Here is a 17,273-nt window from a genome sequence, read left to right on the forward strand (position 1 = left end):
TGAATGGGAGAAAGAGAGCCTGCCGTATGTCGACCCAATAGAGGGACCAGCTATCCGAGTTGATAGTACCAGGGTAGATAAAGCAATTAAGAGTATGAAGACCGGGAAAGCCCCCGGCCCATCAGGAATCACTGCAGAGATGCTCAAAATATCTGGCAGTGTTGGCTATAGCCTAGTCACCCGTATTACGAACCAGGTGATACACGAAGGAGTCATACCCAATGACTGGTGTAGCAGCATCATAGTCAACTGCTACAAAGGTAAAGGTGACGCTTTAGATACAAATAATTACAGAGGCATCAAGCTGTTAGATCAGGTTATGAAAGTTACAGAGAGGGTCATAGCCCAACTAATTAGGGAGCGAATCAATTTAGATGTGATGCAGTTTGGGTTCGTGCCAGGTAAAAGCACTACTGATGCCTTATTTCTAGTGAGACAGTTGCAGAAATACCTAGCTAAGGATAAACCTCTGTACCTGGCTTTCGTTGACATGGAGAAAGCCTTTGACAGGGTCCCCCGATCCCTTATCTGGTGGTCAATGAGGAAACTTGGGATAGAAGAATGGTTAGTGAGAGCTGTGCGAGCCATGTACAGAGATGCTGCCAGTAAGGTGAGGGTTGGAAATGAGTACAGCAATGAATTCCGGGTAGAGGTAGGGGTCCACCAAGGTTCCGTCCTCAGCCCCCTCTTATTTACCATAGTCCTCCAGGCAATCACAGAGGAGTTCAAGACAGGTTGCCCCTGGGAGCTCCTCTATGCTGATGACCTTGCCCTAATTGCGGAGTCACTATCAGAACTAGAGGAGAAGTTTCAGGTGTGGAAGCAAGGACTAGAATCGAAGGGCCTTAGAGTTAACCTAGCTAAAACCAAAATCCTAATAAGTAGGAAGGTAGATAAAACACAAACCCTTTCAGGTAGATGGCCCTGCTCAGTATGTAGAAAAGGAGTAGGTAGTAACTCTATAAGATGTACCCGGTGCAAGCTATGGACACATAAGAGGTGCAGCAACATCAAAGGCAGGTTAACTAGCAAGTTAGTTTTTGTTTGTGGAAGATGTTCAGGTGCAATAAAGACTGTAAACAAACAGGAAACAACTTCTATCTCATTCCAGGGTGAAAAACTAGAGGTAGTCGATAGCTTCTGCTATCTGGGCGACCAAGTTAGTAGTGGGGGTGGGTGCGCTGAAAGTGTAGCTGCTAGAATAAGAATAGCCTGGGTAAAGTTTAGAGAGCTCTTACCCCTGCTGGCAACAAAGGGACTCTCACTCAGAGTAAAAGGCAGACTGTATGACGCATGCATACGAACAGCCATGCTACATGGCAGTGAAACATAGGCTGTAACTGCTGAGGACATAGGTAAGCTCGCAAGGAATGAAGCCAGTATGCTCCGTTGGATGTGTAATGTCAATGTGAATACCCGTCAGAGTGTAAGTATCTTGAGAGAAAAGCTGAACATTAGAAGCATCAGTTGTGGCGTGCAAGAGAGACGATTGCGCTGGTATGGACATGTGGTGAGAATGGATGAGGATAGCTGCGTGAAAAAGTGCCACACCCTAACAGTTGAGGGAACCCGTGGAAGAGGTAGGCCCAGGAAGACCTCGGCTGAGGTGGTGAGGCAAGACCTTCGTACATTGGGCCTCACCGAGGCGATGACTACTGACCGAGACCTTTGGAAATGTGCTGTGCGTGAGAAGATCCGGCAAGCCAAGTAAGATCGTTGCCAGTGCCCCTGGACTGGTTCTTGTGCGGGTGGCACATGAGATGCACCATTTTGAGCGTGGCCGTTGCCAGTACCGCCTGACTGGCTCCTGTAGGATTTTCGAGCGAGATCGTTGCCAGTGCCCCTGGACTGGCTTGTGCGGGTGGCACATAAAAGACACCATTTCGAGCGTGGCCGTTTTCGTGCGGGTGACACGTAAAAGCACCCACTACACTCTCTGAGTGGTTGGCATTAGGAAGGGCATCCAGCTGTAGAAACTCTGCCAAATTAGACTGGAGCCTGGTGTTGCCATCCGGTTTCACCAGTCCTCAGTCAAATCGTCCAACCCATGCTAGCATGGAAAGCGGATGTTAAACGATGATGATGATGATGATGATACACACAACAGACAGGCTTCTTTCAGTTTCATTCTACCAAATCCACTCACAATGCTTTGGCTGCCCCAAAGCTATAGTAGAAGATACTTGCCCAAGGTGCCATGCAGTGGGACTGAATGCAAAACGATGTGATTGGGAAGCAAACTTCTTACCACACAGCCATGCCTGCACCTATCTATCTATCTGCCTGTGTGTCTGTATCAATTTATCTATCTAACAGTGTGCGTATGTGTTCATGTGTGTGTGAGCATGTGTGTGTGAGCATGTGTGTGTGTGTGTATCTGTCTGTCTGTCTGTCTGTTTATCTCTGTGTGTCTTTGCAGTGACACTATTTTAGCATTGTTGCCTTGGTAGCAAAATATGAATGACCTTTATTGTCGTTTCCAAGAGGAAATTTTCGACTGTGACTCACTGATTTTAAACTTGGTCAGTGTAGTTAAATTTTATAAACATGTTTTTTAGCTGCTATTTTTAGCACAGAGATTCCTCAACGTCGCATATGCCAAAATTGATATTATTGTAATGAGAATTATTTTCTTGTTTTTATAAATGAATTTTCACTTACTGAACTTCAACTTGGGTGGGGGGACATCTGATCACTTCATCTCCATTATCTCTTTTCAGCTTCTACTGTTCATCCATTTCCTTCCATACTACAAGGGGGTGCTGAAAAGTTCCTGGCTTTAAGGGTATCATGAAAGGCCTGGTTGGAGGCCCACACTTATAAGTTCTTTTACAGGGCTTAGAAAAACTGAAGGACTGCTGCAATGAGTGTGAATCTGAGAGGGGAATCATCATCATCATCATCGTTTAACGTCCACTTTCCATGCTGGCATGGGTTGGACGATTTGACTGAGGACTGGCAAGCCAGAAGGCTGCACCAGAAGGCTGCACCAGGCTCCAATCTGATCTGGCAGAGTTTCTACAGCTGGATGCCCTTCCTAATGCCAACCACTCCAAGAGTGTAGTGGGTGCTTTTTATGTGCAACTGGCATGAGGGCCAGTCTGGTGGTACTGGCAACGGCCATGCTCAAAATGGTGTTTTTTACATTCCACCTGCACAGGAGCCAGTCCAGCGGCACTGGCAACGACCTCGCTCGAATGATTTTCTAACGTGCCACCAGTACAAGTGCTAGAAGGTGACGCTGGTAACGATTACACTCAAATGGTGCTATTTACGGGCCACTAGCATGGAAGCCAGACAGCTGCTCTGGAAATGAACACGCTCGGACAGTGGTGTCAGGTTCCACTGGCACAGGTGCCAGTCATCGAATGTGGTTCAATTACGATTTCGATTTCACTTGCCCCAACAGGTCTTCACAAGCAGAATTTAGTGTCCAATGAAGGAGAGGTTGGCATGGGTGCTAGTTATTGAATTCAGTTTGATTTCGATTTCAGATTTCAAATTCATTTGCCTCAACAGGTCTTTCGTAAGCAGAGTTTAGTGTCCAATGAAGTAAAGATATGAATAAGTGAGCTGGCTACACTTCTGGCAGAGGCCACAGATTATGCACTCACTTGGCTTGCTGGGTCTTCTCACGTACTGCATATTTTCAAAGGCCCCGGTCACTAGTCATTGCGTTGGTGAGGCCTAAAGTTCGAAGATCGTGCTTCACCACCTCATTCCAGGTCTTCCTGGGTCTACCTCTTCCACAGGTTCCCTCAACTGCTAATATATTAAATAAAATCATAATTAACTGATCCTCCTGTATTTTCTTTTACCCAAAGCCAGGAACTTTTCAGCACCTTCTTGTAAATGTGAGTAACCGTGCTGCTCTTTTACAAGAACTTGCTTTGCCACTCCACCCTCCACCTTCTCTCATACTTTAACACCCTATGTCCCTTAGCATAAAGCTGATAACCTTTTTCCTAGTTGGAGGTTATGGTCATGCAAACTGCATGGTAACCTCAGTAGTTCTGGTGGCACATATAAAACCATTCAGTACACCATGTAAAGTGGTTGGCATTAGGAAGGGCATCCAACTGTAGAAACAATGCCAAAGCAGACACTTGAACCCACTGGTGTGAATCCAGCCAAACCATTCGAGCATGGAACATGGACGTTATACGATGATGGTAGTGATGGTGATGATGATGGTGGTGGTAGTGATGGTGGTGGCGGCAGCGGTGGCGACGGCAGTGGTGGTGGTGATAATGGTGATGATGATGATGATGATGACGACAATGGCAATGATGACAACAAACTTGGTATACAAGTCTTTTCTGACTGTGATTTTTTTCTTCCTCTCTTTTTCTTAAATAATGTTTTAAAATCAGTTCTTTTCTGTTGACTTTTTATTTACAAATATTTTAAATTATCTTTATGATGTACAGTCTTCTTTGGTTAAATAAAATTCAACTGAATTTCGTTTGAGACGAGCTTTTGTTTCACCACTGTCACTGCAATCTTCATCTACCCTCCACCTGTTCTCACCCTCATGTAAAGCTGAATAGCTCTGTACCCCCTCTATAGTAAACTATCTGAGCTTGTCCTATCATACTTTACCCCTCAATATTTCACATAAAGCCTTCTTCCTCTCTCTCAAATACACTCCCACTGGCTTGAGTGAGTTTTTCTTTTTCCTTTCTGTTCTTCGTCTAACACAAAGGTTTTCAAACTTTTTGGACCACCACCCTGCTCATGGCCACATAATACCTTCAGCGTCCCCACCCCTATTTTTATATATAAATATTTTATATTTTACTAATTTATATATACTAATTGATATTTAATATAGTATTATACAATTTGTATACAATACTATAATAATATAATAAATTCATGGTGCCCCCCAATCCACTGCCTTCCTCTCAACGCCTCCTTTTTCTCTACTGTCCCCACCCACACCACCCCCTTAGGCACCAGCGCCCACCTGCACCGTCTCAATACCCACCGGGAGGCAGTAGCACCTACTTTGAGAGCCTATGGTCTTGCAAAAGGTTGATAGTTGCAATATAGACATTAGTCTCTCTCTATCACCTTTCAACAAAATTATATATTAAGGAAACAGTAGAACAATTAACAACATAATAAAAATGAGTTTTACTTTTGGTGATGCTTGGCTTTACAAATCCTGTGTCATTCAGCCTAGCAGCTGCTGGTTCACTTGTAATCAGCATTGGAAGGTTAAAAGCTTCGTTGAGGCATCTGAAAGGAGCAAGTTGTTGTCACGTTGAAGGTATCATGCTGAAGAGGCTTAGAAAGCGAAAGAAGCGCTTTAAGTACTGGTTTTACTACGCATGCGCACTCGAGGGGCTTCCGGGAAGGCAAGTCCCTTGCGCATGCATAGATTGTACTTCCTTAATGGCGGCCATAATTTCACACCACTACAGTCTAATATGTTACACTAGGTAAAAAGGCAAAGTAAAGTTCCCTTCTCAAGTCATACCGACCTATAAGGGCCGGTTTCATGGTTTCTTTGGCATATAAATTCCCCTCCTGGATGGGACACAGGTCCATCACAGGATTAACTCACTTTTGCCAGCTGAGTGGATTGCAATGACATGAGATGAAGTGTTTTGCTCAAGAACACAACAGTTTGCTCGGTCCAGGAACTGAAACCACAATCTTACGATCACAATTCTAACATCCTAACCACTAAGCCATGTGCCTCCACTACAATTTACACTGGTGCCAATATCATGAAGAAATGGCCCCCAGTACATGCTGTATGGTGGTTGATGTTAGGAAGGACATTCAGTGATAGAAACCATACCAAAGCTGGTAAGCTGGGGTCTGATGTAACTCTGCAGATCATTGGATTCTGATAAACCATGTAACCCATGGCAACATGAAAAACAAACATCAAATAAGTCTTTTTGCTATTTGCACAAGGTCCAAGATTTTGGGGCTCAAACTGGTAATTATTTCATAGAACCCTGAACGGTAAAAAAAGGCAAAGTTGGTTTTCATAGAATTTGAACTCAGAATGTAAAGACAGGTGAAATGCTGCAAAGCAGTCTGTTTGGCAATTCTGTCATCTTGCAGATGATAATGATGACAGCAACAACGATTACTATGGTGATGGCGATAACAATGGCAATGATGACAACGGTGACAATGGTAATGCAACAACAACAATGACGATGACATCAAGGAGGAGGAAGAGGAGGAGGAAGAGGGTTACATAATCTGGTTTTATTTGATGCGCAGGAACTGGGAATGTCTTCCTCTCTGCTTCAAGATTTCTACTATGACTATTTTTTTTTTTTTAAACTTCTGAATGTATTAACAGAAGGTCAATTTTTGTCTTTTCACATATTAAATATTCCTGAAATGATTAGCAAGTTGACTGAAAACATTCCTCTTAAGAATGAGATGCAGTGCTACTCCATGTTATACAGCATGTCCCAAAAGTCACCAATGGGTTTCAGTTTTTAATAACTGCCTTAACTCTACAAATAAATGAATGAAATTTTGATCCAACATAAAGGACATAATGGAAATTAATATGCACAAGTCAAATTTTGCAACACCACTACATCACATAGGAAAATATCCAGACTAGTCTAGTCTGGAGAATATGAAGGCCAGCTGACATTGCCATAGTGGGAGATTATTCTCTCTCCAAAGTACTTCCATAGAAACTGCATTCTTTCTCTTGCAGTATGAGCTGTTGCCCCGTCTTGCTGGAACCATGTGTGAGGTCTACTTTGAATGACCTTCACATTCCCCAGACTTGACTAGCTTGGATTTTTTTTTTTTTTTTGTGGGAATACCTGAAAGAGAGGGTTTACGTCAACAAACCGGAGACCCTGGTGCAACTGAAGGAGAACATCAATAGAGAAATCAGAGAAGTGGGGTCTGAAACTCGAGGGTGTTATGGTGAAAGTTTTGGAAAGAGCACGGGCGTGTGAAACCGAAAATGGCTGCCATTTAAGCAATGGCATTTTTCATATGTGATGTAGTGGTGTTGCAAAATTTGACTTGTGCAAATTAATTTCCATTTTGTCCTTTATATTGGATCAAAATTTCATTCATTTATTTGTAGAGTTAAGGAAGTTATTAAAAATTGAAATACATCAGTGACTTTTGGGACACCCTGTACATAGGTTGGTAAAGTGTTGCATGAAAGAGAAGTAAGATGATGATAAGGAACGAGAGCATCACTGCATGTCCAAGAGAGTGTCATGACAAAAGAATCAGGGAGGGGGGGGTAAAAGGTGCATCACAATTCAGAAGGATAGGGGAAGGAGGGGTAGCCAGATGTGTGTGGTGGAGGTAGGGAAGAGGATCTTTTATCTTTTTAATTTTTCCTTTCACTTGTTTCAATCATTAGACTGTGGCCATGCTGGGGCACTACCTTGAAGAATTCTTTGTTGAATGTATCAACCCCAGTACTTGTTTTTGTTTCTTAAAGCCTAGTACTTATTCTTTTGGTCTCTTTTGCTGAACTGCTAAATTATGGGGATGTAAACACACCAGCACCAGTTGTCAATCGGTGGTGGGGAACAAACACACACATACATATATATACAACAGGCTTCTTTTAGTTTCTTATTTCTTTATTGCCCACAAGGGGCTAAACATAGAGGGGACAAACAAGCACAGACAAAAGGGATTAAGTCAATTATATCAACCCCAGTGTAACTGGTACTTATTTAATCGACCCTGAAAGAATGAAAGGCAAAGTCGACCTCGGCGGAATTTGAACTCAGAACGTAACAGCAGACGAAATACTGCTGAGCATTTCGCCCGACGGGGTAAGGTTTCTGCCAGCTCGCCGCCTTCTTTCAGTTTCTGCCCACGAAATCACAAGGCCTTGGTCAGTCCAACGCTATAGTAGGCGACACCTACTCAAAGTGCCACACAGTGGGACTGAACCTAGATCCATGTGTTTAGGAAGCAAACTTCTTACCACACAGCCATGCTTGCACCTATCCAATTTATACTGATCAAGTGTTTTCTTCTCACTTATGGGTAACAAGGTGCAGCAGCAAGAAGTAAGGATGATGAGATGATAATTTGTGATTATAAGTAGATGAGTTGATATAGAATAGGTACAGAGAGAAATTGTGTGCACAGAAATTAGGGTATAAAATAGGAAACAGGGGTGCATGCACTAAGAATAGGTAGTAGAGTGCATGTACCCTCCAACTGATTTTTGCAGTATTTTGTTGAGCTTACATTTAAGGTTGGGTCTTCAGCTGCATCACATATCACCAGTCTTCTCCTTGCCTGCTACATTCTATTCCTTTTATACACAATGCTTGTCTCTTTTGTATGTATATGACACAGTACAATTTTTTTGTCAGTGAACAGGGCAGAGTTTTGTGTGAGGAAAACTTTGACACCATATTACTAATAAATACTTCAATGAAGTTAACAGATTTTCTGTGTTTCTCAATGGCTGGTAAGTGTCTTCCACATTGCAGTTGTTTTAGTTCCAGTACATAAATCTCAGATCAAAACAACACTTGCTATGCAAGTACATCTCTGTTTATACATATATATATATATACTCTGGAATGAAAACACAGATGAACTCTTGAAATTCAAAAGTCTACTGAACAGTGTCAACCCAAACATACAGTTCACAATGGAGTACAACCAAAAGGAGCTCCCATTCTTGGATATACTAATTAAAAAAGTAAACCTAAAAATAGAAACGGACATATTTTACAAAACCACAGACGCCAAACAATATCTACTATTTGATTCATGCCACCCAAGACACACCAAGACAAACATCCCCTTCAACCTTGCAAGAAGAATATGCACAATAGTGTCAGAAGAAAATACTAGAGACTACAGACTACAAGAACTCAAAAACACACTAATTGACAGACACTACCCAGTTCAACTCATAGAGGAAGGAATCAGACGTGCATCACAAATTAACATAGAAAACTTAAGAAAAGTTAAACACAGCAACACACATTCCCCGAAATTACTACCGTACATATCCACATACAACCCCAGAAACAAAGAAGCCTTCACCATCATCACCCAAAACATACCAATGCTACATAAGGACCCCAAATTGAAGGAAATTTTACACACACACAAAATCATCAAAAGCCACAAACAACCAAAATCACTGAAAAAGATCCTCACAAAGGCAAAATTACTTTCCGAAACAACAGATGCGAAAGTAAACAAATGTGGTCGACCAAATTGTGCAACATGCCCAAACATTCTAGAAGGTTCAGAATTCCTCTTCAAAGAGGGACACAAATTCAAAGTTAAATCTAACTTTACTTGTGCCTCAGAAAATCTTATTTATGTAATAAGATGTTCGGGCTGCCACGAGAACTACATAGGGTCCACAGGATTATCGCTCAGACGTAGATGCACTCTGCACCGCCAGCAGATTGCACACCCAGAATACCGAATGATACCTTTTAGTGATCATATTGAGAAATGCGCAAAACAAATGCTACCACAATTTATAATCTTTCCTTTTTATCAATGTGCCATTAAAACACCAACACAGATTAGATTAAATAAAGAAACCTTTTTCATTCAAAAATACAAGCCCAAACTTAACCATTGCTAACACATTTAAATAAGGAAATTCATCACCCCACTGGGAAAAAATATAGAACAAAACCATGGTAAATTAATCAAATTCTACCACCTCCTAGATTTCGATTATCTCCCCTATACCGGAAGAAATCCCTAATTACCTCCCCCTATCTAGAACTCTTCTTTCTCAGACTGGAACGAACACGACACAATGAAGTAGAGAAATTTGAAAAGACAACACGAAACCGGTTATTTCTCAAAATACAATGTTTATATACCAAAAAGATTTTATAACATTTTTATAACATTTTTCTTACATTTTTCTGACATAATTTAAATATATACTTTAACCATGTAACACAAGCCTTCTGTAGTTTTTTCACTCTTATTATCTTTTATACATCCAAGCACGTGCTTTCACATACCAACTTTCTCACCTATATATATATATATATATATATATATATAGGTGATACAGACACTCCCCATACACACATGCACTTACAAAAGACACAGACACATTGAAGGACACGCATGCGTAGACACATACAATAGGAATACAAAATACAAAATGGCTGATATTTAGCAAGGTGAGACACACATAAGAAGGAAGGAAACAAAGGACCACTGATGAGGTCACAGAAGTGTGACGAAAGAACTCTGGCCAAAATAAGATTAAGATTAATGTAATATAAAGCTGAAGCAAATTAACACCAAATATACAGTGCGTGTGTTTTTATTGGCTAAACTGGCAATATGACCATCCCCAAGTACAACAACATATATATATATATATATATATATATATATATATATATATATATGCACACTTATACACACACACACATTTGAGTATATATATATGTGTGTATATATATGTATATATATACAAACATACATATATACATATATCTCATCATCATCATCATTTAACATCCATTTTCCATGCTGGCATGAACTGGACGGTTTGACAAGAGTTGACCAGCTGAAGGGCTGTTCAGGTTCCGTGTATTTTTTGGCATGATTTCTACACTTAGATGCCCTTCTTAATGCCAACCACTATGCAAAGTGTACTGGGCACTTTTACAGAACACTGACATGAGTGCTTTTTATTGTGGCACCATTACTTACAAGCCCTCAAGATTAGGGATGCTCAGCTGGGGGGGGGGGGGGTGCAAGAGACAAGCCTGTATTCAAGGACAACCACACTTTTACTTAGCTTGACATGTCTTTTCAAGCACAGCAAACCACCAGGAGTCTCAGTCCCTTCTCATCCCCTCTGTGAATCCCAACATTTTTAGATCCTTTCTCACCAGTTCGACCTATGTTTTCCTGGGTCTAACTCTTCCATATGTTTCCTCTACAATTAGATATCAGCGCCTCTTGATGTAACTATCCTCATTCATACACATTATATGGCCATACCAACACAGTCGTCTCTCTTGCATGCTACATCTAATGCCACATATACCCAGTTTTTTCTCTTAAATCACTTATATATATAAAAATACACACACACACACACACATGTGTGTGTGTGTGTATGTATATAATATACAGTGTTTTAAATACATTTCAGCTGATTTTAACACTCAGTTTCATACTGGGTATTAAACAACTGAATATGATATAATAGCATTGTTATGTAATACGATGTGCTTATAAGGAGGCAAGATACACCCCTCTTTCTTTCTCTCTCTATCTATCTATCTATCTATCTATCTATCTATCTTTCTATCTATCTATCTATCTTTCTATCTATCTATCTATCTTTCTATCTATCTATCTATCTATCTATCTATCTATCTATCTATCTGTCTGTCTGTCTGTCTGTCAGTCTATTTATCTGCCTGTCTATCTGTCTGTCTGCCTATCTGTCTGTCTGTCTGTCTGTCTATCTGTATGTCTGTCTGTCTATCTGTCTGTCTGTCTGTCTGTCTCTCTCTCTCTCTCTCTATCTGTCTGTCTGTCTGTCTGTCTGTCTGTCTGTCTGTCTGTCTGTCTGTCTGTCTATCTATCTATCTATCTGGCAAACTACACACACACACACAAAATGAAAAAGATGGCAAAGGGAACAGCAAAGGAATTTATAGGAAAAACTGAAAAAACCCCCAAAAAGACAGGCAGAAAAGTTCAATCCTTATCAGTTGTTGACTAAATATCATCGCAATTTAAACACCTTAAGACAATATCATTCAATTTTTTGGTGTCAACAATGTAAGCTGCTGGAGTATACGCAGCCAGATATGATATATAAACAAAGACTGAGAAAAATTGAGAAAAGTACAGTAACAGAAAGAAATATACGGTTACAAACAAAAATATTATATTAAGATAATTTCTCATTTGTACGACATGAATTAGAACACCACTCTCTGGTTTTGCAAGTGAAGATGAAAAAATTAATTCTTTGCGTAGGAGTGGTTGTGTGGTAAGTAGCTTGCTTACCAACCACAAGGTTCTAGGTTCAGTCCCACTGAGTGGCACCTTGAGCAAGTGTCTTCTACTATAGCCTCGGGCCGACCAAAGCCTTGTGAGTGGATTTGGTAGATGGAAACTGAAAGAAGCCTGTCGTATATATGTATATATATATATATATATATATATATTTATGTGTGTGTGTATATGTTTGTCTCCCCAACATCGCCTGACAACCGATGTTCGTGTGTTTACATCCCCGTAACCTAGCAGTTCGGCAAAAGAGACATCTAGAATAAGTACTAGGCTTACAAAGAATAAGTCTTGAGGTTGATTTGCTCGACTAAAGGTGGTGCTCCAGCATGGCCACAGTCAAAATGACTAAAACAAGTGAAAGAGTAAAAGAGTAAGTGACTGTTTACAGCATAGGCAGCATGATTTTGACGTGCTTTTACAGTATGGGCGAAGTATAAAGACTATTTGCTCATGTGGCAAGTTAGTTCACACTGGAAGCCAATGTGAACAGGTTGTTCAAAAGTTCAGACTGGAAGACAGTGTGTGACGTTGGTGTGTTATTTCTTTACTACCCACAAGGGGCTAAACATAGAGGGGACAAACAAGGACACATAAAGGGATTAAGTCAATTACATCAACCCCAGTGCATAACTGGTACTTATTTAATCGACCCCCGAAAGGATGAAAGGCAAAGTCGACCTCTGCGGAATTTGAACTCAGAACGTAGCAGCAGACGAAATACCGCTGAGCATTTTGCCCAGCGTGCTAACGTTTCTGCCAGCTCGCCGCCTTGTGTGACGTCACTTGTGCGACGCTGATGTGTGATGTGCTGGAAGCAGATGTGAATGGTTTTATGTATTAGTTGGTGCTACGCAGTCAATATGAGCGATGGAGTCAGGCAATTTCGGATGGAACAGTTGACACAGCATTTGGTATAGAGTGTGAAGTTGGCGTCTTTGTAAGGTGGAAGGTTTTAAGCTTACTGCGAAAATAGTGTGAACTTGGCAGCATAAAGAAGGCAGAATGGTACCGTGAATTCTGAAGTAACAATTCGGAAGTCAAGTTGCAAAAAAAAAAAGGGATAAAAAGAAGATAGAAAATAAATCATTAGACTCGTGAATAAAAGAAGAGCTAACCAAAAGAAGTCTACACATTTCAGAGGAAATGAAAGAACTTTCTAAAAACTCTCTAAAGAACTGTTTATTTATTTCATAAATGTTATTGGCCTCTTAAAGTTCTTGTATTTTGGTCATACTCAATGGTTTTGTTCGTTATTTGCAACCCTTCTGACTTCTTTGACTACTGCTTCATCTGCTCTAAGTAAATTGGTTTGCTGAGCTTTGCCTATGTGGTCTTCTGAGCTATTGGACACAGACTGTTGTGTTGAAGGTGGTTTTGGGTGGCCACTTGTGGCATAGCAATATATATATATATATATATATACATAGAATGTCTTTCAACTGAGAGAGAGAGAGAGAGAGAGAGAGAGAGAAAGAGAATGATAGATAGATATGTAGGAAAAATGTGATTTGCACTTGCTGGGTGCTTCACAATTCCATACATGGTTCATGGAATGAAAAAGGTTAAATGAGTATAAGCGCCAGAAGGAAAAGAGAGACACAACCAGTAGAAGGTTTAAGAGAAGGTTTTATTGATATGTCAACATGTGTGTCTGTGTGTGCGACATATAAACATAATAGACAGGCCGTCATGTAAACAAAGTGTATGTGTATACAAACATACATGTATGTGTGTGCGAGAAATACAGAGCATAGAAAGGAATCTATAAGGAGGTTAAGAAAAAGTCCAAACACAAAGTCAAAGTACACAGTGATTGAAGTGCTGTATCAAGAAGTTGTGGCAGCAATGCAGAGCCAGGAAGAGGCACATGTCATGAGAAGTTGTGGCTTCAATGCTGCTGCCGGTTATTTGGTACAGGAGGTCATCGCAGGTTGTATTCGCTGTTAACCATGGTGAAGTAATTCCCAAACAGTGTTGAGAGAACCTCTACGAGTGTCGTTGGTGGCTGTGTACATAGAGAAGTTGGTGTAGTTAAGAGGATGATGTGGCGACGAAGATGGAGTTTGCCGTAAGCTGTTGAACAAAGTGTTGATGAGTCTCCATGAAGCTGCTATTGTGTCATCACTGGAACTGGCTGTGTGCTCTGTGGTTAGCGGTTAGACCTTAGAAGGTCTAGAGCCGAGAAGACTGACAAAACTGTGACGGTGAAAATCTAGCTTTTTATACCATACTATCAGCTCAAACTGGGGTTCAGAAAAGACTGTCTCATGCGACCTTATCTGAAGGCTGCGATTGGTTGGATTGCATCTTGGCGCGCAATAGAACAGGAGACAAACTGTGCCAATACCAACCAATCAGAGTGGTGGACACAACAGGGTCCAAAAGTGCGGCCGACGGCTAGCTGTTATCCACTACGTCCACATTTATGTATATTTAACAGAGAGACAGAAGTACGCTATAGATAGATAGATAGATAGATAGATACATACATACATACATACATACATAGATGCACTCTTCTTGGTGCTATCTTCTTGGTGAAGCAACTGCAGGAGAAGTATTTAGCCACAAATAAACTTCTGTATTTGGCTTTTGTTGACATGGGGAAAGTTTTTGACAGGGTTCCCACTCCCTTATCTGGTGTACAATGCAGAAGTTAGGGATAAATGAGTGTTTGGTGAGAGCTGTACAAGCCATGTACAGGGAGGCTGTCAGAAAGGTGAAAGTTGGTAATGAGTATATCAAGGAATTTAGTGTACAGGCAGAAGTTCACCAAAGATTGGTTCTTAGCCCCCTTTTGTTCATCATAGTCCTCTTGGCCATAACAAAGGAATTAAAGACTAGCTACATTTGGAAGTTCCACTTTGCTGATGATCTTATTCTTATTGTTGAATCACTGCCAGAGCTAGACAAGAAGTTTCAGGTGTGGAAGCAAGATCTGGAATCATTGGGTCTTAGAGTTAATTTAGCAAAGACCAAAGTCATATTTGGAAACCAAACAAATTAAATGTTTCTTCAGGGAGATGGCCCTGCTTGATATGTAGAAAAGGTGTTGGGAGAAACTCGGGCTGACCAAAGCCTTGTGAGAGAATTTGGTAGACGGAAACTGAAAGAAGCCCGTTGAATATATATATATCATCATCATCATCATCGTTTAACGTCCGCTTTCCATGCTAGCATGGGTTGGACGATTTGACTGAGGACTGGTGAAACCGGATGGCAACACCAGGCTCCAATCTAATTTGGCAGAGTTTCTACAGCTGGATGCCCTTCCTAACGCCAACCACTCAGAGAGTGTAGTGGGTGCTTTTATGTGTCACCCGCACGAAAACGGCCACGCTCGAAATGGTGTCTTTTATGTGCCACCCGCACAAGCCAGTCCAGGGGCACTGGCAACGATCTCACTCGAAAATCCTACGGGAGCCAGTCAGGCGGTACTGGCAACGGCCACGCTCAAAATGGTGCATCTCATGTGCCACCCGCACAAGAGCCAGTCCAGGGGCACTGGCAACGATCTTACTTGGCTTGCCGGGTCTTCTCACGCACAGCACATTTCCAAAGGTCTCGGTCAGTAGTCATCGCCTCGGTGAGGCCCAATGTACAAAGGTCTTGCCTCACCACCTCAGCCCAGGTCTTCCTGGGCCTACCTCTTCCACGGGTTCCCTCAACTGTTAGGGTGTGGCACTTTTTCACGCAGCTATCCTCATCCATTCTCACCACATGTCCATACCAGCGCAATCGTCTCTCTTGCACACCACAACTGATGCTTCTAATGTTCAGCTTTTCTTTCAAGATACTTACACTCTGATGGGTATTCACATTGACATTACACATCCAACGGAGCATACTGGCTTCATTCCTTGCGAGCTTACGTATGTCCTCAGCAGTTACAGCCCATGTTTCACTGCCATGTAGCATGGCTGTTCGTATGCATGCGTCATACAGTCTGCCTTTTACTCTGAGTGAGAGTCCCTTTGTCGCCAGCAGGGGTAAGAGCTCTCTAAACTTTACCCAGGCTATTTTTATTCTAGCAGCTACACTTTCAGCGCACCCACCCCCACTACTAACTTGGTCGCCCAGATAGCGAAAGCTATCGACTACCTCTAGTTTTTCACCCTGGAATGAGATAGAAGTTGTTTCCTGTTTGTTTACAGTCTTTATTGCACCTGAACATCTGCCACAAACAAAAACTAACTTGCTAGTTAACCTGCCTTTGATGTTGCTGCACCTCTTATGTGTCCATAGCTTGCACCGGGTACATCTTATAGAGTTACTACCTACTCCTTTTCTACATACTGAGCAGGGCCATCTACCTGAAGGGGTTTGTGTTTTATCTACCTTCCTACTTATTAGGATTTTGGTTTTAGCTAGGTTGACTCTAAGGCCCTTCAATTCTAGACCTTGCTTCCACACCTGAAACTTCTCCTCTAGTTCTGATAGTGACTCCGCAATTAGGGCAAGGTCATCAGCATAGAGGAGCTCCCAGGGGCAACCTGTCTTGAACTCCTCTGTGATTGCCTGGAGGACTATGATAAATAAGAGGGGGCTGAGGACGGAACCTTGGTGGACCCCTACCTCTACCCGGAATTCATATATATATATATATATATATATATATATATATATATATATATATATATATGTATATATTTGAGTGTGTGTGTGTGTGTGTCCGTCCACCACCATCGCTTGACAACTGATGTTGGGGTGTTTACATCCCCATAACTTAGCGGTTCAGCAAAAGGAACCTATAGAATAAGTACTGAGTTTACAAAGAATAAGTCCTGGGGTGGATTTCTTTGATTAAAATGCCTTAAAGGCGGTGCTCCAGCATGGCCACAGTCAAATGACTGAAACAACTAAAAGAATAAAAGAATTTACACGCGTGGGCATGTATATGTGTGTGTGTGTGAGAGGAGGGAGGGGTGTGCATGTGTGCGCGTGCGCGTTAGTTAAAAAAAAACTTTTTACGAAATAAGTAATAACGTTACATCAATTTTGTGATTCTTGTAACTGATTTTAAATTTGCTGGTCAGGACACGAAGTTATCTACCCTGCCTTGAAGATTAATAATGATGAAAAAAAAAAAAAAAGGTCACCGTATCCTAATTTAATTATCACGGGTACTTTTATTAATAAGCTCAATTACTTGCAACGAGCTCAAATCAAACGGAGGATGTCTTTGATATTCATTCTTCCAGAGTTTACAAAATAGGTATCAGGGCAGTACTGACACAATAAAACCATACACACAC

The 17,273-nt window shown here is 41.3% G+C and overlaps 1 protein-coding gene across 1 annotated transcript; it reads left to right on the forward strand.

Moving 5' to 3' along the window:
- The first annotated feature begins 14,665 nt into the window (after nt 1-14,665).
- LOC106873939 (uncharacterized) lies at nt 14,666-15,025 on the forward strand. Its single transcript, XM_014921481.1, has one exon. It carries the CDS (start codon nt 14,666-14,668, stop codon nt 15,023-15,025), a length of 360 nt encoding a protein of 119 aa, XP_014776967.1.
- The last annotated feature ends 2,248 nt before the right edge of the window (nt 15,026-17,273 follow it).

The sequence above is a fragment of the Octopus bimaculoides genome, chromosome Z, assembly GCF_046866305.1.
Source record: "Octopus bimaculoides isolate indiv1 chromosome Z, ASM4686630v1, whole genome shotgun sequence".
NCBI lineage: Eukaryota > Metazoa > Mollusca > Cephalopoda > Octopoda > Octopodidae > Octopus > Octopus bimaculoides.